Source organism: Vipera berus (genome assembly GCF_964194415.1).
Source record: "Vipera berus genome assembly, chromosome: 2".
Lineage (NCBI taxonomy): Eukaryota > Metazoa > Chordata > Lepidosauria > Squamata > Viperidae > Vipera > Vipera berus.
This window is the reverse complement of record NC_138203.1, coordinates 183,585,407-183,606,785: the sequence shown is the minus strand read 5'-3', so window position 1 is coordinate 183,606,785 and position 21,379 is coordinate 183,585,407. Positions and strand designations below refer to the sequence as shown.

The following is a 21,379-nucleotide window of genomic DNA, read 5'->3' as shown; positions in this document are numbered from 1 at the left end:
TCAAATATTGTTGATTCTTAAAGAGAAAAATAATGCTTATGGATAATTGCTTATATGGTACTCTGTGGCCATTATTCCATGCTTTCTGTTTTAATTAAAGAAAGTGTTTTTAAAAATATGAGATAATATTATTCTAGTATTGATAGAGTCTGGTGCCAAATATTTTTATATTTTCTATTTTGGAGGATAACACAGCATTTATTTTTTTCAAACAGTAATTTTACAGACAATGGTGGTCAGTTGAAGAAGTACCCTTTGGTTTGGTTTGGTTATTTCAAGTAGCAAAATAAAAAATAAAATTTTCAACCTATTTTCCCTCTCTCTTCTATCATTTCAGGACTATACTTTGACCATGTACTTTCAACAAGCATGGAGGGATAAGAGGCTTTCGTATAATGTAATACCTTTAAATCTTACACTGGACAATAGAGTAGCAGATCAGCTTTGGGTTCCTGATACCTACTTCCTGAATGATAAGAAGTCATTTGTACATGGTGTCACTGTGAAGAACAGAATGATTCGTTTACATCCAGATGGGACAGTTCTCTATGGTCTCAGGTCAGCATTAAACATTTTGAACGGTGGCATGTTGTATATAAACCAAAAGACTAATTCCCTTTTTCTTTCTCTAGTTTTCTTTTTTCATGTAGGTTGTGTATAATTTTGCCAGCTTCCCTCAACTTTGTGCTCTTCAAAACGGTTGGCACTAAAGCCCCATAATCTGAAGGTCATTATGGCATTTGCAATCCAACTCTTTAGGAGAGCACTAGATTGAGGAAGGCTAATATACAGTAGGCCTTTTTTTGTCATAGAACGCTCAGAACGGAGTTCCAACACCTTTTTTGAATAGAACCTTGTAGGGGAGGCAAGGCGGGTTGTATGACATGTGTGAGTTCCGGCCCCTTTTTCTTTCACAAAAAAAGCACTGCTTGTAACAAAACTAAATGGCTTTATTACTTACAATGCAAGTCATTTTAGTGAAGAAACATCTTACAGACATGTACAATTCCATATAAAGATCTTTGCTTAATGATTCAGGGGGAGAAAGAATACTACGTCTCATCTTTATTTTTTACCTATATTATTGCCGCTTGCTTCCAAAATATTAGCTTTTCTGTGCTAGTATATAAGTAATGTCTAAAAGGGAATAAAAATGGATTGGAAGATGATACTTCTTTTTCCTTTAAATGGTTCTTGTCACACAATAAGAAATTGCAAAACAGCAGCAGCAAACCAAAATGTATATGTAACAGCTAAAAATAGATATCAGAATTATACAGGTACAGGTACAGGTGCAGTTTCCCCCGCACATGCGTGCTAGTCGTTTCCAACTCTAGGGGCCGGTGCTCATCTCCGTTTCAAAGCTGAAGAGCCAGCGCTTGTCCGAGGATGTCTCCATGGTCATGTGGCCGGCATGACTAGATGCCAAAGGCACATGGAACGCTGTTACCTTCCCACTGTAGTGGTCCTTATTTTTCTACTTGCATTTTTTACGTGCTTTCGGACTGCTAGGTTGGCAGAAGCTGGGACGAGTAACAGGCGCTCATTCTGTTACGTGGCACTCGGGATTCGACCCACCAAACTGCCGACCATCTGATCAACAAGCTCAGCATCCTAACCCACTGAGCCACCACGTCCCTATCAGAATTATACTGTGGCAGAATAGTGAGAATGGTTTGATGTCTGTAAATTTCAAGATAAGAATTCTGCAGCAAAGATGCTTTGTTGTTACAAAACAGTAATATATATATATATTCACCTTTGGGAGGTTTTTTATATATAAAGTGTCAAGAAAATATTTTTAACTCATTCCTTTGCCTTTTCATTTGTCGAGAAATGTTCCCTACATTTGTACTTTCCAACATGGTGTGAAAAATGCACCTGGGAATAATTTGAAATTGAAGTTTGTATAAAAGCCAAAATGTGTTTAGCATTTCTTGACCCATCTTGTCTCTAAATTTAAACACACACACAAAAACATACACACAAACAAACAAACACACACCATTTTACAGCCAGGAGTTGTGTGGATTATCAGACCTGTGTTTGTCATAGAACATTTCAGTGAGTCACAAAATAACTCAATGTAAAATCCTTACATGAATCCACCTATATACATTGACTTGTAAAAATAGAAAAGTAAACTTATATATATAGGAAGAACCATCAGAAAAGAGAAAACTTGGGGTTTTTGTGTGTAGTAACTTCTTCATGCAGTGATTTAGCATTTGACATACATGAACTTTAACGGGTTTACGAAAGCTGGGCAAAAGAGAAAAAAAGAAACCTATTTTCTAATCCATCTAATCTAATCAGAAAAAAATGTGTTAACAAGGCAGATTAAAAACTTAGCCTTCTCTAAACCTCCTCCCATCAGATTGTTGTCCTGATGTGTTAGATTTCAGGAGCCATAAATGCATTTCCTCTGGGAATTTTGGAAGCCTGACACATCTGAAGGACACCATATTGGGGACGGTTGATTTAACTCTCAGAAGCACTGGCATCAAAGAAGTGACTGCTGATTTATGTGACCAAGTTGGTCTCCTTAAGCTAAGTTAGAGAACCAGTTGTAGTGGTTCAGGCATCAGGCTTGATACCAGGAGACTATAAATTTTAGACTTGCTTTAGGATTAGATGAAACCAACTGGGCGATCTTGGGCCAGTCACTCTCGGTCAGCCTTAGGTAGGAAACAGTTGCAAATCACTTGCCAATAAAACTGCAGGGACTAGTCACAGAACTCAATACTGACTTGAAGGCACACACAATACAAACTAAGTCCAATGTCAAAGCACTTCCTTGTAATATCAGTCTTATATTTAAAGACGATAACATTCAAGATTCCAATATTATTGCATAGGTAAGTATTGTTGAAAACAGCATGATTTATATCAAAAGGAGTTTGGAATCAGGTTTTCTTCATTTAGTATTTAGATAGCTTTTTCTTCCCTAAACACTTTTTTAAAACCCCTTTTCAGAATTCAGCTAGAGCTTTGATGTGGAAAATGAATGCTATCCATGGCAAGGGGCATTTCCAGTCTGCTTTAAGAATAATCAATTAAAACCATTGCAATAAAATATTTTTGCAATCATGTTTTGGTGTTGGTCGTGGTATACAATTAGGAGGAAAAGAATGGGAATACAATTATATAGCAGTGTACTGTAGTTAAATTCAGACATATATGTTTCTTCTTTACTTTCCACCCAAATGTCTGAGTGACTTCCAGTGCCCTGTATACTGCCACACATCTGTGCAAATCTCATATAATGTATTAGAACGTCAGGACATCACTTCCTTTTAATCTGCCAGATGTATGAACAGATGGGAAGTATATTACAGGACCAGAGGGAGATGTCAAAATTCAAACCACAGGGAAAGGAACAACATGCAGCCTTTTCTCTTTTTTTCTTTTACCATTATATAAAAATATACTGGAGATATTGAAAGATCACACTGATTACTACATTAATGTTTGTTTTTTTAAGCAAAGTGTCTTGGAATGTGTAATAAAAATAGCATGTTCCTTTCAGCTTTTATTTGCTTTGTGAGAATAAATGTTTGAATACAATTTTTTTCCAGAAAGAAATCTGATTTTTTTTAGAAAGAATCTGAAATCCGATTCATATTTGAGAGGAATAAATTGAAGGAACCAGTGCGATATTGAGGTGGTTCTGTTGTTATTAATATATGCTGTTCTCTCTCTGCTCAGTTTTTATTTTTTTAGTAATTGTTATTATATATTGTTTTAATCATATTATATGCCATCCAGAGTCATTTTTCTTGAGATGGCAGCAATATAAATTTGATAAACAAATAAATAAATAAATAACTCTTTATATTTCTGGATGATTTTTTAATTGATTCAAAACAATTTAAGATACCTGATTTTTTTTTACTTCTTTCAGTAACTTAAACTGAGATTAAGTGGCCTGCCCAATGCTATTCAAATAGTGAGTGAGTTAAGATTTGAGTCAACAACCTCCATACATATTAATACTATAAACTGTAAGAATGAGGACATGTTTTTATTAGCATTTGTAAACAGCAACATGACCTCATTTATGAGTAAATTAATATTTTAGTTAAGAAAAAAACAACTATTTATACTAATCACTTTCTCTTTCACAATTTTTTTATTTAAAAATATAGTTATACCCTCACACATACTTAGATATCATTTTTATTTAATTCTTTAGTAGTTACTCTAAAGTTAGTATTCAGAATAGTACATCTTTGTTATTATGATCACTAAGCACAGTTACATAATTTGTAGTGGGATTTACAGAGCTCAGATGAAAATACATAAAATTACTGATTAAGTTAGGGAAAAATTAAATGTAGCAATAAAATATAAGGAATAGTGCTGAAAGATTAAATATCCAAAACTAACTAAATTATAAAACAATTTTGCCATATACATAAAAGAAAAATGCTGTTTTAGAAGAGTAATTATAATAAACCTATTATAAAATAACATAAAGCTTCAAATAGAATTGTCAAATTTCATGATTTGTTTCTCATCAGTATTGTCATGTTTCACTATCTGTGTCCTAGTGGTACAAGCTCTTGAAACATAATCTGGCAACTGTTCATAGTGATAGCATTATTATAGTGTGCTAAAAGCAGGGTTCAATATAATTTCATCATAAAATTTCATCATAAAATCATTACAACAACATGGGGTCAAGAGAGCCATTGTCTCCTGAGTATCAGGAACAAGACTGTCTGAAAAATGAACATAGTGGTAACTTTGTTCCAGCACAGTTGAACACAGTATGTTAAAATATTCTGGACCCTCTAGGGTAAAAGCCCTATAATATTTTTTTAGTAGCTAGATTCTATAGATATTTAGCCAGGATCAAAGGTTCCCTTACTGAAAAAAAGAAAATTCCTAGTATTATCTCTCTGTTAATGAAAATCTATTATTTCCTATCTATGTCTATGGAAATTCTCAGTCATCCAGGTCATAGCTCTCCCAAAGGAGCTTTTTCACAAGGCAACTGGACTTTCTTTTTTCTTTGAAGACATTTTGCTTCTCATCCAAGAAGCTTCTTCATCTCTGACTGGATGGTGGGGAATGGAAGGATTTATACTCCTTGCAGAGAGCTGGTCATTTTAATTCTTTTAGAAAGTCACTGACGCCATATGGAGGTTTATCTGTGTTGTCAGGATCACCTGAGTAGTGCAAATGGGTGTGAAGCCTTCTTGGAACCACTGAAAGGACTATGTTGTAGACTGGAGATAGATGATGATTTTCAAAATTGAACAGAGCTCTCTCAACAGAGGGGGAGGGATACTACATCATCTATCTCCAGTCCACTCGACTTTGGAGCTTTTACTTCTCTTTATTATTAATATTTTAAACTTTATGGCTAGTTGCTTTGGATTATTGACAGTTTTATAGCTGGCTCAGAAGAAGAGTTCCAATCAGCAATAAATGTAGACATTATCTTTTCTCTGATCCAAGAAGTCAATTTAATTATCTCTGCAAGTTCCATCATCATCAAGTGCCTAATTTTTCATGTTTGTTTGTCCAGCAATCTCCAAAGAAAAACATCTGGTCTCAATTGTATATTAATATTTAAAATCGTCTGAATCAGTTTGTGTGAATCCAGAATTTTCTATCTTTTTTTTCAAGTTCATCAAATATGATAAAATATTCTTTCTTGTGGTTCACATTTGCAGTATAAAATTGAAGTGACTTTATACATTCTAGACAATTTCTCTGGTGACATATACCAACAGCACATCATTTTATAAAAATTATGTTTAAGATTATAACATAGTGTAAATTTAAATTCTTTCAACCACATATTTACCCATTGTTCAGTCTGTGTAATATCTCTACTTTAGAAACCTTAGTAGCAATGTTCTTTGAAATCAAACTTATGTCTGTATTTGAAAAGGATCCATGACTTTCAGAAAGATAGATGTGCTTTCTTGAATTGCCATTTTTCTGTCTCCATAGATCAACCAGCCCTAAATTGTCCATCAAATCTAAGAAAACTTTTGGTAATTTGTCTTGATTTTAATATCAGAAACTCTGTCCCACTGTGACAGAGTTCCAGTTCCTATCAGACATAATTTTCATAAGAGAAACATATTAATCTCTCCAAAAGCTCTTTACAGAACATTACTTTATCCTCATTTAGGGCATAAATTCCCAGTAATCTTACTCCCACGCTAATTAATTTCCTCCCCAACAGGTTTACTATGTCCATCAGTCTGTGCAAATTATTTACCCAAATGTTTATAAATCAAATATTTTATATTATTTTTCCTAATATATTTGCAGGAAATTATATCTTGTTTAATTTTCTTTTCAAATAATTATCTCTTTTCTCTTTGGAGGAACATTAGCTGCATTTATAATTTACATTAAGCATTTGTACTCCATAATGAAGCCAAATTTTTTTAGAAAAACCTATACCTATAACGCCTATATCAATATCATCCCTTTCAGTTTTCTGTTGCAGTTGTTGGAATTTTTGTGTAGTAATTTTTGTAAAGTCTCATCTGACACCTCTATTTGAATCTCCTCCAATTCCTCTTTAAAATCAATGAAAATCTCTGCTCTTTAAAAGTAAAAATCACACCTTTGAATTTGCCCCATTGAAATTGAATCTTCTGCTTTAATCTCTCAGTCAAAAAAGAATATTTTTTTCTCTCGTGCAAGAACAATTACATTTGTATTATCAATCTTCGGTCTTGATAATTTTGCAGTCAGCTACAAAATTTGATCTCTTGATCTTCTTTTTAAAGGGTACCAAAACATCCCTTGGGACGTTTCCTATCCTCACAAATCTTGTATTTATTCTATAGAGTTTATCAATTTTTTTTTGTAGCCTTGTCATCCCAGTCCCCCAAAAATTGTAAAAGCTTTAGTAAACTTTTTTCAAATATCTTTATCAGAATCTTCTGAAATTGCTCTAAACCTCAAACAAAATACCTTCTCTCTCAATTCCAATAGAGCAAAATTATTTAGTTCTCTTCCCAGCTCTCTAACTGTCTTACTCTCCAGAATTTCCACCAATTTGTTTTACATCTCCAGAAAGTTGTTTCACAGACCTTTTCATCTTCTTAAATTCCTGTTTCATCTCCTCTTTCATCCTTCATCCACTCTCCTTCAAAAGCTGTCAGTTTAGTATCAAGTGATTCAGTTAACTTACTGTTCAGTTGCTCAAATATTTTCTGAATGAAATATGGCGTAATTCTTCTCTCTGCATGTTGCTCTATATATCCCTACCTCCTACTAATTTTACAGCTTTTCTGGTGGTTACCATTATAATATTATCCCAAAATAAATGTTTCTCAAACAAGCTTCCTTTTTTCCTACTTTGTCTTTCTGTATCCTTAATTCTTTTGTATCAAATAGCACTCTGTAAATACAGAGTCACCATCTCTATATTTACGCCCAGCATCACACTCTGGCTAATAGTACCTTTATGTTTTTGTTTTGTAACATTCATCAGTTCTCTGCACTCCTTAATGGTAAACCAAAAGAAATTTCTACAAAGTCCAGTTCATTTCTCTATTTTAATTCCAATCTGTTCAAAAGAACTTTCAACAAAAAGTAATTCTTAAAAATAACTATCGCCTGTATCCATTTAAAACTTTTTATACCTTCTTCTAATTAAGGTGGGGGGGGAGTGCCAAAAGTTTTTAAATCTTTAAAACCTTTTTTCCCTTTGTAATCCTGAAAGAATGTTGATTCACCAAGTGGAATTTTCTTATCCTACTACTCTATCTTTACTTGTAAATTAGCTAGTTAAAATTATTTAAGAAATGGACTCAGGTGAACCTTACATCCATATGCATTACGGCTGTAAGCTTGATTGACATCCTTCAACTCTCAGCCGCTCAACTCACAAGCTAAGCACAAAAACCTCAGTTCCTGCAGTCTGTTCATGAGGAGCAGATGTTTGGATTACCTGTGGACAATCTCATGATCTCTTCTTTTTCTGCAGAGACTGCATTGCCAAAATTCTCTGTCTGGCCACCTATCTCTGCCATTATGTTGTCCCAGCTCCTTCAGGAATGACTAGTTCTCCATGAATTATCGCTGGAATTATATTTGTAATTGCTACATAATTTCCTACTTCTACTATATATTTTTCTTACTCAGAAAATCTGCCAGAAAATCTACCAACTGCAAATATATATTTGATTGATAGTTCTATAACCATATATCTGGAAGTACTCTCAAATGTTTCTTTTCACTGTAGTAGGAAATATTGCTGGACAACTTCTAAATATGAAAAGATAAAAGTCTAACATAAAATACAAAATCAATCAACAAAAAAGCAAGTATTACCTGGAAATTAATTTTACATAAGATTCTATGATTTATGTCTACTTTCATAAATGTGTATGCTTATGTAAAAACAGATTTATAGTCTTTAAGATGCTACAATACTTTTATTACAAGAAAATGTTCTATTGATATATGTGTTTTTATGGTAAATTGTTTTTCCTCTTTGTAAATAACATAGGAATTAGACTGAGCATTAGGTTTTGTTTTGTTAAAACGTGGGAAGCCATGTAAGCAATGTCACTAAACAGTCTCACAAAGCCAGTTCAGAAAAAAATAATAATACTATAGTCTGTAGGATTACAGAACTCTTTTTGATAAGCTTTTCATCTCATTCACCATCTCATCATTATCTCTCTAGGGTCTCAAATAATCCATCTATCTTCTTATGTGTATGGATTTCAAAGTGGTTTTATAAATGCAAATGTAGGAAAATCAAAGACAGGAAATAGAACTTTCAGGCCTTGTATCCAGTGATATTTGCTGTTTTAGAATGTTTAAAGCACAGTTCTAAAATATAAAGTGGAATAATCATTCAAAGATTGCTCAGTCTTACTTCTTCTAATGGCCATATTTTTGGATATTTAAATAACCTTGTTTTAAAGTTGCTCAAAGGAAGGCAAAAGAAATTGCAGTGGGTAAAACTGAAGTTGCTTTGAAGTATTCAAACTAAGAAATGAATTCTTTTCTAAAACCTCTTCTTCTTCCTATGGAACTGACAGTTACCCAATTTTCCAAGGATGAAACTTGGTACCTAGCTATGAAAACATTTGTTCATAAATGTATGATAGTTTAGGTCATTAATGTTTATTTATGAATGCAATAGCAATAGGCTATTCGTTATATAACGCAGACAAAGTATTCTCTAGAGATTATTTTAAGGATGTAAATATTTGGAAATTTCCTAGTATTCTTTTGTCCATAGATTGTAGCTATATGTGTTGATGATTATGATGAAAATTATAAGAGAATATGAATATGAATATGAATATGAATCTACCTGCCTGTAAATATGCTATTAAATTAAATGTAATAAACCTTGGAAAATATTTGGCAATTCAGTATGTCAAATGGAATTCTGCATGTAACATATTTTTATGTTAAACACCTCAATTTTTTTAGCATACTAAGTTAGGACAAAATATGAGGAAATAAAAATATATAGGGAAATAATTAAGGGGGTGGGGAACTGCCCAGGGTTGTTTCCCTAATTATTTATTCCTCTTACATATTCTGTTATCTCCTTATCTGCCATGTTTGCATATCAGGTTACATGCAAATGTTGAAGCACCTCAGGTCAAATTATACAATATGTTTGGATGAATCCCTAAGTGAATTGTGCAATATGCTTCAGTGAACTTGTAGACAAATAAAATATTTACATGGCACATCTTTCTTCAAATTTGAGCGTATTTTACCATTTATGTGCAGTTGCTTACAAACTCAAATAACAAAATGAAGAATATGGCAATTACAGAAGCTTGGACACCCTGTCAGTAATTTGGAAAATCTCATTTGGTAGAAATATTTTTTGTAGTTTGCTAAAAGTCTTTCTATTTTTGTTTTATTTTTTCCACCTTTCTTGTAGAATTCTTTTAGCTGAAACTATTCTTCCATCTTCCACATACCACAAATTTTATATCTCTCCACTGATTTTTAGAACTATCCACATCTACATATAGTGAATGAAATCCCAAATAAAATCTTTCTTACCTGTAATTCTTGGTTGATTTTGAAATATTTCAGATTGATAATTCATGCTAGATTATATAACCCTTTAATCAAGAAATTTTTTACTGACATTAGTGGGACATTAGTTTTTAAGATATTTGATATTTAGTAGAATCCATATTTCTTTCCACTTTCTACCTGCTAAATAGCCCAGAAATACTAAAACCACCCTACACTAGTGATTAGCAACATGTTATTTCCTTCAAATGAGTCACCCTTTTTTTCTCCACATATACAAAGAGTGATTGAAGAAACAAAAATGAACTGTTGGCCCACACCACATAATATATATAATAATGTATGCATGTATGTATGTATGTATGTATGTATGTATGCATGCATGCATGCATGCATGCATGTATACACTGGTTATGTAAGAATTGATTATCTTCATGAATGAAGGCAAGTGATTATCTTAATTTTGAAATGCTCAGTCAACTGCTTAGAGGAACCCATGTTTGTTGAAAATCGATAGAACAATCACCACAATTTTCAAGGATGAGAGAGTATTTGTTCACCTATAAATGCTTTCATCAGATTAATTGTCAAATCCATCAAATTCTGGGGTCTTGCAACAACTTTACAGAAGTAAAGAAAAGAAAGGAGAAAGGAAATATCACTAAATCAATTGGAAAGGTTTTCAAAATCCACACCTGACATATTAACTGTACAACATAGGACATATTACATAATACTGCATAAATAGTAAGCAGCCATTCAAGTTTGCAGGAAGATGTCATGTTTAAATTTGTAGAGTTTGTACCAACTTTTGTTCATGCAGAAATTTGTTAAGAGATTAAAAATGTAAATTTTATGTATCATTATATGAGTTGAATATGTGAGATTAGTGTTAGCCATTGATCACTGAACTGAAGTAGTTTCCGTAAGTTATAGAAGCCTTGGATGCTTCAATTTTACCCTTTTATATTCCTTATTCACCTGTATTTGAATTTTACTTGATTAATTTTTAATTTTGAACTGATTGATGTGATGTATAAAACAGACAATGTTCAGAATAATGAATACCTGTAAAGTTTCATGGATAAATTCTTCATTGCCTTTTTAACCTATGACTATATATTTCAACATCAAGCTTTCTCATATCTATATTTTGAGCACTAAGTAATGTTCAGAGATGAAACTTTATAATAAGCATTCTTCTAATCAGTTTTGAAAGTTTCCTATTAATCATAAATTGCACATTCAAATCTAGGGAATATTGAGAAAATTCAATAACAGAGTACATGTTTTACATGCAGATCTCAGATCCTAATCCTGATAACCAAAATCAGGTAACCAATGAAGTGAAAGACATCTCTTTGAAAGACCACAGAACTCTGACTGCCAGAATAAATAATACTAAATTAAGTAAACAATTAGTTTAATTTAATGAATAGGTAATACTCAAGTTATGAATGTAATGGAGCCTGTTAATTACATTTGTAACCCGAGGATTTGTAGGAGTGAATCATGTTACTTGAACATGATCACTTGCTGCTTTTACCCACGCATTCGCTAATCAACTGCATGGGTCATACAATGCATGAGGTATCTCAGCGTAGGGAACTCCATGGGGGACCTAGTGCTTCCAACCACTCAAGGCCTCCCCTGACCCACTGAGATATCTCATGCTTCCACCTACCTCCCATCCTGCCCAACCGGGTCACTTACTTTACGTAGATCTCAATGATCAAGGGAGCTATCTCCTTTCCAGCTTCTCTGCCACAGTTTTGCCTTGAGCAAAAGGCCTGCAGGAATGAAAGATTGTGTCCCTCTAGGCTGCAGTCATCTTTGCAAAAAGCATTTGCTCCCAAGAAGGGAGGCCAGAAGGAAAGTCCTTTGCCTCTGTTCTCGGCCACAAAACCTTTTTGCAAAAATGGCAAAAGGCTTTGCAAACAGAGGGAAGGCTTTGGTGCTTCAGGCCTTCCATCCATTTTGCGAAGCCTTGATTTGCTTAGAACAGAGGCCTAAAGTATCATGAGATTACATGTGGTCTCATGATACTTTAAGCCTCCATTGTCTGTGAATGCACCAAAGGCCTGAAGCACCAAACTAGGCTCACGAAATCTTCACAAGGTCAGTATCCAAGGCCCAGTGCCTGTGGAGACCCGGTGGGGGTGAGTGGGGAAATAGGCAGGGCGAATGTTCCAGTCATTCATAAGGGTGAATGACTGCCATGCTGCTGCAACATTTGTAACTTTGGGACTGTGTCATAAGTACTAGGGGGAGGGGGTTATGTCATATCTACAAACTGTCACTAAATGAACAGTCATAACTTGAGGATTACCTGTAGTCCTATTTACATAAGAGAAAATCTACATGGTCACTAAGAGTTGAAAATGACTTGATGAAACCTAATGAATGAATAGTCCTAAATATTGATGAGCTTCTTGGATAAGCTTGGCATACATAATTTTATTACATTGAAAATTCAAAATATTCTGAGATATTCGTATGAATACTAACCAATGAATAGATTTCTAAATGAGTGCATAAATATTCTGCTTCTTCCTTCTACTTTAAATATCATTTAGAAGAGAATCTGTTTCATATTTCTCTGGATCACATGTAGTTTGAAAAGAGTGGAAATCTAGAATTTGCTGCAGATTCTCTCTTCCCTTGTTCCCCTCTGTCCCTTCATTTTTGTCCCATTATTCCACCTAATAATGAGGAAATAAAGGGAATAATTTTACCTTTTCAAAAAAGTTTTTTCAAAGTTATGCAAATTATTTATTTGTATTTTTTCAAAGCAATATCATTTGCAAGGAGAGAAAGGCAAATAAAGATGTCATTTACCCATTCCTGGCCTGTATCTTTTCACTTAATTTTCTTTCATCTTAATTCATCTGATTTTGTGCAGTTCAGATCTTACCTTTATCAGGACTACAACAACATTCTGTATTTCAGGGGTAAGAAAGATGGAAAAGCAACAGTCCTGTAGCACTTTAAAGATTAACACATTCATTTCAGCATTCATTTTTTTCTGAACTGCAATCTGTATTAGATGTATGAATTAAGATCCTAAGCTTTAGATGCATATTTCTAATTGGAGAGGAAGTTTCAGTAAGCGCAGTTGGAAATAAAATGAAAAAGTACGAGCTGCGCTGCAGTGGCTATTAAAAAATGGAAGAGAACCATAACATGTATAATATTTTGAACAACTTCACTGCTGTTTCAAAACCTGAACTATTCTATACTGACAGTAGTGGGAAGCTATTAGCCATAGTTTTCACTGCTTTCATTGGCGTGGTGATACTGATGAATTGAGCTGTGAAGAAAAGGAATGTAAAGTAAAATTAGAAGATTATTAGACTAATAAAGATGGAATGTTAGCAAGAAAAACATGTCCTAAACATTTTGCATAGCATATTTCTGATGCTAGAGGAATATTAAAGAAGTTTGTTATGGAAACTGTTTGAAGAAGAGTTGGACCAAGAATAAATGAGCTAGGATAATACCAAAAATACTAATTTATATAATTAAATTGAAAGTTTCTAAGTTTGAATAGAAATGTATTTTTATGCAACGCTCTGATCTTTCTTTCTTTCTTTCTTTCTTTCTTTCTTTCTTTCTTTCTTTCTTTCTTTCTTTCTCTCTCTCTCTCTTTCTTTCTTTCTTTCTTTCTTTCTTTCTTTCTTTCTTTCTTTCTTTCTTTCTTTCTTTCTTTCTTTTGAAATAGATAGATTTTTCTCCATGACCATCTTTGAATGGTGCAGTCATCCCACTGTAATTGGGTCCATCCACTTTGCTCCTGGTCATACTCTTCTACTGTTTTCCTCCACGTTTCCTTGAATTAGAACCGTCACTAGAAAGTTAGATCTTCACATAAAGTGACTGAAGTAGGATAAGTAGGATAATTTGAGTCTGGTCCTGTGTGTGACTTTGTTGAATTATCCATTTTTTGTTTTCTTGGCTGTCTATTTGTTTCCAACACCAAAGTCCTAAAGCAGCAATACTCTTCCTATCCTGCTTCTTCAAAGTCCAATATGTGCTTTCATAGGGTGTCACAGGGAATACCATGCTTGAATGATTCTGATTTTTGTAGGTAAAAACAAATCATAGCATTTAAATATATTTTCAAGGCCTTAATTGCAGCTCCACCAAGTGCTAATCAATGGTGTATGTTTTGAATACTTATTCCTTTATTGTTGATGGCTGATCCTAAAAGGCAGAAGTTATTTACCACTTTGATATCTTTATTGTCAATTCTAAAGCTGGTTATTGTGCTTGATATCAATAATTTGGTTTTCTTTATATTTAATTTGAATTCCATTGTTTTATTATGCTCCTTGTCTTTTATTACTACAGTTTGCAGATCCTTTGCATTTTGGGCTATATTCTTCCAGTTTTAAACTGCACTGATCTTCCAATCCAACTTCTCTTAATATATATTCAGCATATAGGTTGAATAAATGCAGAGTATACAGTCTTGTCTCACTTCTTTGCCAGCTTGTAGCTCATCTGATTCACCCATGTTCTTTGCATAATGTGGCTTCATGATCTATATATAATTTCCTCAAGAGGTCATCAAGATGGAATTCCCACTTTTTTCTAAGTACATTCTACAGCTTGACATAGTCAATTCAAACAAGGTCTTTTATTTGTTCATTTGTTTCATTTTATTCTATGTGGATCTTTAACCTGAACATGTGCCCAGCTCTATTATCTAGGTTATACAGCAACCTCCTTCTGGCTTCCCCTCCTGGCTTATCACCTCCAATGTGGTATAGCTGAGCCAATAAACTATTTTGTCACTTAAACCAGATGGTCCAAGAGCTATGAGGCCAACTTTGACTGATTATCCAGCAATAGATCTGTGTACTTATGTATTTTGCCAGGCATAAATATATTCTGCTAAAATCTGGCTTCATTCTTACCACATTAATATTGAAGAAATGTTTGATTTTAGATTCTGTACTAGTCCCTGAACTGGAGAACAGCTATCAAGTATTAAGTAAAGGACAACTGAAATGGATAGATAAAGATGAAATTATAGCTTTACCATGACACCTATTGTGGGGCATTATGTTTGGCCCATCTGGTTTAAGTGACAAAATAGCTCTAGAAACGTTTCACAACAACAATGAATAAGCTACAAATGAATAGACTGGTTAGCTACTAACCAGATAAAATATAAGCTTGCTAACACATTATTATTACTCCATCCCCCCAAAAGATAATTTGAAAATACCTATTTTATTCTGACAAAAACCAAAAAGCCCCAAACCCTAGGCTGGCACTGTTTAGCAAGAAATGTCCCCTTTTAAAATGTTTCCATAATTTCAGAGGCCTGCCTGTCCAATCACACAAATGACTTTAACAAATAGTGTTAATTGTCTTTGTTGCTTTAAATATTTTGATTTCTTTGTTCACTTCAAATGAGGATATTGTCAAAGAGTTCACAGGAGACTAACAACCTTTATGCAGAACACAAAATGAAAAGGTAAAAATCACAAATAAATTGTAAAATTAATTGAAAGTAAAAAGCCTCACATAAAAGATGTGTCGTTTTTGTCTACTCTTCTAAGGCAGAGAATGAGATGAAAAGCAGTTGCTGTGAGATGACCCCAAAATAATATAAATTGAAATAATACAATTCTGGGATTTTGTAAACTACTTAGGTGATTGTTGCAAATGATGAAAAAAAAGTTTTCTTATATTTTTCACAAGGGGCTGTGAGACAGACATACTATTTTTTCCAACTTTCAGCAAATTAAAGACAATAGAAAAAAGATAAAACATTTTTATTCAAAGCTGATCTCTCCATGCACGAGAGAAAATAATCAACAAGACAATTTTGTCCTCAAATTTCCACATATTATAATTGGGACTGCTGCCAACCCATGCAACTGTTAAAAAGAGAATTGTTTCCAAGAAGCAGAATGCTGGGCAGAGCTACAAGTGCAGTTTTCTTAATTGTTTTAGATAGGAAAATCACTATACTCAGTCTTTATGCATTGATGATTGCTGATAATGATTCTAATAAAAGTCTTTTGGTCAAATGCAGTCAAGTGCAAATATATAACCATCAGCTAGCCAGTCAACCAGTTCAAAAACGGATTAGAAAGAATTTGAAGAAATGACTGCCCTAATGAGCTGAAAAATAAGTTAGGTTCAAAAATGAAAGAAATTTATTTGTTGAAGTATCTGTAATTTGATCCCTTTCCCTGTTAATAAATCTTGTTAAAGAAAACTTGAATCTTCATTTTGGTAACGCAGTCTGCCTAGAACCTGGCAGAAAGAAGGGAAATAGTCCCAGCACATTATTAGAAATCTCCAGGGTATTATGGGATTCTACCCAACTGAAAGGCAATGTGAAATCATCTCCCTATTGTTGCTAAAATAATTACATAGACATTTCTATGGAATCATAGAGGACTGAACCTGACCTTAAGGGGACATTGTTTTTACTATGTTTCCATATTTTTTTTTGATCTTCTGAAATTTGGTAAATGAATTGCAATCTTTTTGAAGAAAAAAAAACAATCATAACAATGTTCTTTTTAAATTAAACTGCAGGCCAGCTGCACAAGCAAAGAAACAAATGTCCTGCTAATGCTGGTATTAAGTTATTTGATTAAGATATTTCCATGCTGTATGCTGATTGGAGAATTCTGGGAGTTGAAGTCCACACATTTTAAAGTTTCCAAGTTTGAAAAGTACTGCTCTAAGAGTTCCAAAACTGCACATTGGTTTTCACAGAATAATTACTTGCTTTCACTGCTTTTCCATATCTCTGAGAGAGAATACTAAAACAGTTATTATAAATAAGGGACAATACTACATTTTCCAATTATTGGAGGTAGAGGTATAATGCTCCTGAGAGATGCTATACAAACTAGCACAAATTAATCATTGACATTAATACAATTGAAAAATGATTCATACAAACTTGGCAAACCTCTTACTTAAACAATTATTTCCTCTCTAACTCCAATATGTTGACCTAAAAACACAGGAACTTGCTAAATTACAATGTCTTTCTGTGAGAGAGGTTTGTGAGTTAATCACCATGGGTTTTTGTCATGGCTCAGTGGGTTAGGATGCTGAGCTTGTTGATCAGAAGGTCAGCAGTTTGGCGGGTCAAATCCCGAGTGCCGCGTAGCAGAGTGAGCGCCTGTTACTCGTCCCAGCTTCTGCCAACCTAGCAGTTCGAAAGCACATAAAAATGCAAGTAGAAAAATAGGGACCACTACAGTGGGAAGGTAACAGCGTTCCGTGTGCCTTTGGTGTCTAGTCATGCCGGCCACATGACCATGGAGACATCCTCGGACAAGCGCTGGCTCTTCAGCTTTGAAACGGAGATGAGCACCGGCCCCTAGAGTTGGAAACGACTAGCACGCATGTGCGGGGGAACCTTTACCTTTACCTTTTAGAACTATAAGATGGTAAAGGAAATAGAGATTGCCCCAAAGCAGCTTTCCTTTCTTTCACAGATCCCAACAGGGTCCTTAGTTTACTGAGGAGCTGCAGAAAATGAAATGAATATATAGACACAATGATGGAAATAAAGCAGAAATGCAACTGAAGACAGTTGAATACCCTGTAGTAGTACATAGTCTATGGCTTGGTACCAAATTACCTTCAGGAATGTGTTTATTGGAATCAGCCAAACCAATATGATCTTATCACTATGTTTTCTATAGATCCTGATAGACTGAATTCTATGATTTGGGCTGTTTCATGTTTTCCCCTTGTTATTAGTCTATCTGCCCAGAAAATATGAAGTTAATGTGAAATAAAAAGTACAAAACTAATGTACAACTAAAGTCAAACAAAACCAGTACATGGCTTTCTTGAAAGCATACATATCTTTCTCTAATCTTAAGTGACATGGAATAGATGCATCAATTTTCCAGTCTTTTATCTAGATTTTAACCAGATTGAACAAATAAAAAAATGTTTTCATCCCTGTCTTTTCTAGAATTACAACAACAGCTGCATGCATGATGGATCTACGAAGATATCCCTTAGATGAACAAAACTGCACATTAGAGATAGAAAGCTGTAAGTATTTTTGTAAATGCTATTTTTGGTTGTTTAATTGTCAGTGGTAATCCATATTACTCAGATGACCTACAGGATACAACCATTTAAAAATAATAGAAATACAGAATAAATACAGTAATCCAAAAGAAAGTCGGGAGAAAAACAATAGTCAATTAAACAACCAAAACATTCACTAGGGATCTACCACCCATTTTAATCCAGGGACTGGGACAGGGGAGGAACCATATGAATCTCAGGTGGAAGGCGTTCCAGTGGATAGGCATCAGAACAGGTTCCAACCAGATCACATTATTTAACTGATGGCACCCAAAGCATGCCAATACTATTACACTGTATGGGACATGGAGCTACTATAGGAGACAGGTGATTCCTCAAATAATCAGATCTTATGCCATGAAGGACTTTATGGGAGATAATCAGCACCTTGATTTCCATTACAATTGTTTGCTCAATTCAGCTGGGTTAACACTTTTCTCTTACACATTCTATTAATTTAGTTGCATCTACTGTATGTCTACATAGATATATTATAGATATAATATATTTTGGATGGACTAATGTTTCTGCCATAAGGATTAAGAGCTTTTGTTTGGTTTACTTGATGAAGTAAAAGCTCACTCATTTTTTTCACATTAATGAGAGGAGTGTGCAGATTAATATCAATTCATTTTTATGCTACCGATCTTATTTAGTTTATTTATTTAGTTACATTTATATACCGCCCTTTCCCTGAGGACTCAGGGCGGTTTACAGGGAATTAAAAAATCCAACATACAAAAGTTAAAACCAAATTAAAAAATATTAAATTGACCCTGTACACAATTAAAACCCCAATTAAAAATTTTTCCTCAGCCTGGGCCCGAGAGCTCAAAGAGCCAGGTCTTCAGGCCCCGGCGGAATGATCGGAGGTCGGGGGCAGTTCTCAGCTCCACCGGCAGCTGGTTCCAGAGGGCAGGCGCTCCCAAAGAGAAGGCCCTATCCCTGGGTGTCACCCGCCGGCAATCTCTCACCGGCGGAACCCTGAGCAGACCCTCCCTGTGGGAGCGCACTGGGCGAAGGGCATTTGATGCCGGCAGCAGGTGTTCCCTCAAATAACCCGGACCCAGGCCATGTAGGGCTTTATAGGTAATAACCAGCACCTTGAATTTCACCCGGAGGGCAACCGGAAGCCAATGCAGCTCGCGGAGTAGAGGTGTTACATGGGAGTATCGGGAGACCCCCATTACAACTCGCGCGGCCGCATTCTGCACCAGTTGAAGCCTCCGTGTGGTCTTCAAGGGCAGCCCCATGTAGAGAGCGTTACAGTAGTCCAAACGGGAGGTCACAAGCGCATGAGTAACTGTGCGTAGGGCGTCTCGGTCCAGATAGGGACGCAACTGGCGCACCAGGTGAACCTGTGCAAAAGCCCCCCTGGTCACGGCTCCTATATGGTCTTCAAAATTGAGCCGTGAATCCAGGAGGACGCCCAGGTTGCGAACCCTATCAACGGGGGGTAACACCTCACCCCCCATCATTAAGGATGGAATAACTTGGTTAACCCGAGATGCCGATATGCACAGCCACTCAGTCTTGGCGGGATTGAGACGAAGCCTGTTTCTCCCCATCCAGACCTGAACCGCCTCCAGGCACCGGGACATCACGGAGAGGGCATCACTGGGTTGGTTCGGGGTGGAAAGAAAAAGTTGGGTATCATCAGGGTACTGGTGATACCCCACCCCAAAACCACGAATGATCTCGCCCAGCGGCTTCATATAGATGTTGAACAGGAGGGGCGAGAGAACCGACCCCTGAGGAACTCCACAAATGAGAGACCTCGGGGCGGATCTCTGCCCTCCTGTCAACACCGACTGCGAGCGGCCCTGGAGGTAGGAGGAGAACCACCGTAAAACGGTGCCTCCCACTCCCAGCCCCCTGAGACGCCGCAGCAAGATACCATGGTCGATGGTATCGAACGCCGCTGAGAGATCTAATAGGACCAGGACAGAGGAACAACCCCTGTCCCTAGCCCTCCAGAGATCATTCACCAGCGCGACCAATGCCGTCTCCGTGCTGTGTCCGGGCCTGAAGCCCGATTGGTACGGGTCCAGATAATCAGTTTCCTCCAGGAACAGAGGGAGCTGATGCGCCACCACACTCTCAACAACCTTCGCCAGAAAGCGAAGGTTGGAGACTGGACGATAGTTGTTTAAAACAGCCGGGTCCAAAGCAGGCTTCTTGAGAAGGGGTCTCACCACCGCCTCCTTCAAGGCGGCAGGAAAGACACCCTCCTTCAAGGAAGCAGTTATTACTGCATGGAACCAGCCTCGTGTTCCCTCCCGAGCCGCATAAGCTAGCCAGGAGGGGCACGGATCCAACAAACAGGTGGTGGTGCTCAGTCTCCCCATGATCCTGTCCACATCATCAGGGGAAACAGGGTCGAACTCAGTCCAGATAACGTGCTCAAGACCGCCTGATTCCTCCACCTCAGACTCTGCCCAGTCAGAGTCCAAGCCGGTCCGGATCCGAGCGATTTTGTCCGCCAGATGATGACTAAACTCCTCGGCTCGTCCCTGCAAGGGATCCTCCCTCACCTCCTGGTTAAGGGGGGAGCGAGTCACCCTAAACAGGGCGGCCGGGCGATTATCTGCGGACGCGATAAGGGCGGCAAAGTAGTTAGACTTCGCCGTCCTTATCGCCGCAAGATAAGACCTTATAAAGGTTCTTAACTGCAATCGGTCGGATTCGGATCGGCTGGATCTCCAACCGCTCTCTAGACCTCGTCTCCGACGCTTCATCTCCCGGAGCTCCACAGAGAACCATGGGGCCCAGCGGGATCTGCGACAGGTCAGAGGTCGCATGGGTACAACGCAGTTGAGTGCCCTGGTGGCAGCCGTTTCCCAGGCCTCCACCAGAGCATCGACTGGGCTGTGGGTAAGGGTGATAGGTATAGGCCCAAGCGCCCTCTGGAACCGATCCGGGTCCATTAGGCGCCTGGGGCGGAACCACCTGGTCGGTTCTGCCGCCCAGCGGCGGGGGGTGGCATGACGGAAAACCAGCCTCAGGAGGTGATGATCTGTCCATGACAGAGGGGTGATGGACGGGGAGCCCCCTCCCAGATCATCCAACCACTGTCCAGACAGGAACACCAGGTCGAGAGTATGATCCCCCTCATGAGTCGGGCCCTCAATAACCTGGGTCAGGCCCATGGCTGTCATGGAGGCCATGAACTCCCGAGCTAACTCCGACGACCCTCCCAGTGATGGCAGGTTGAAGTCACCCAGGACTATAATATTTGATATTTGCTTTATTTTTTTAATAAACACTTTATATTTATTCTTGAATCCAGTGA

At 36.6% G+C, this 21,379-nt stretch overlaps 1 protein-coding gene across 3 annotated transcripts in view; it reads left to right on the top strand.

The window, feature by feature from the left end:
* The window catches only part of GABRB2 (gamma-aminobutyric acid type A receptor subunit beta2), a gene marked incomplete at both ends in the record, with an annotated part of 109,843 nt that overhangs the window by 31,489 nt on the left and 56,975 nt on the right, over positions 1–21,379 (top strand). For all 3 annotated transcript variants that reach the window (XM_081317071.1, XM_081317070.1, XM_081317069.1), the window contains 2 exons: positions 338–558; positions 17,966–18,048. In XM_081317071.1, coding sequence (XP_081173197.1) covers positions 338–558; positions 17,966–18,048 — 304 coding nt within the window. The remainder of the gene's footprint in view (positions 1–337; positions 559–17,965; positions 18,049–21,379) is intronic.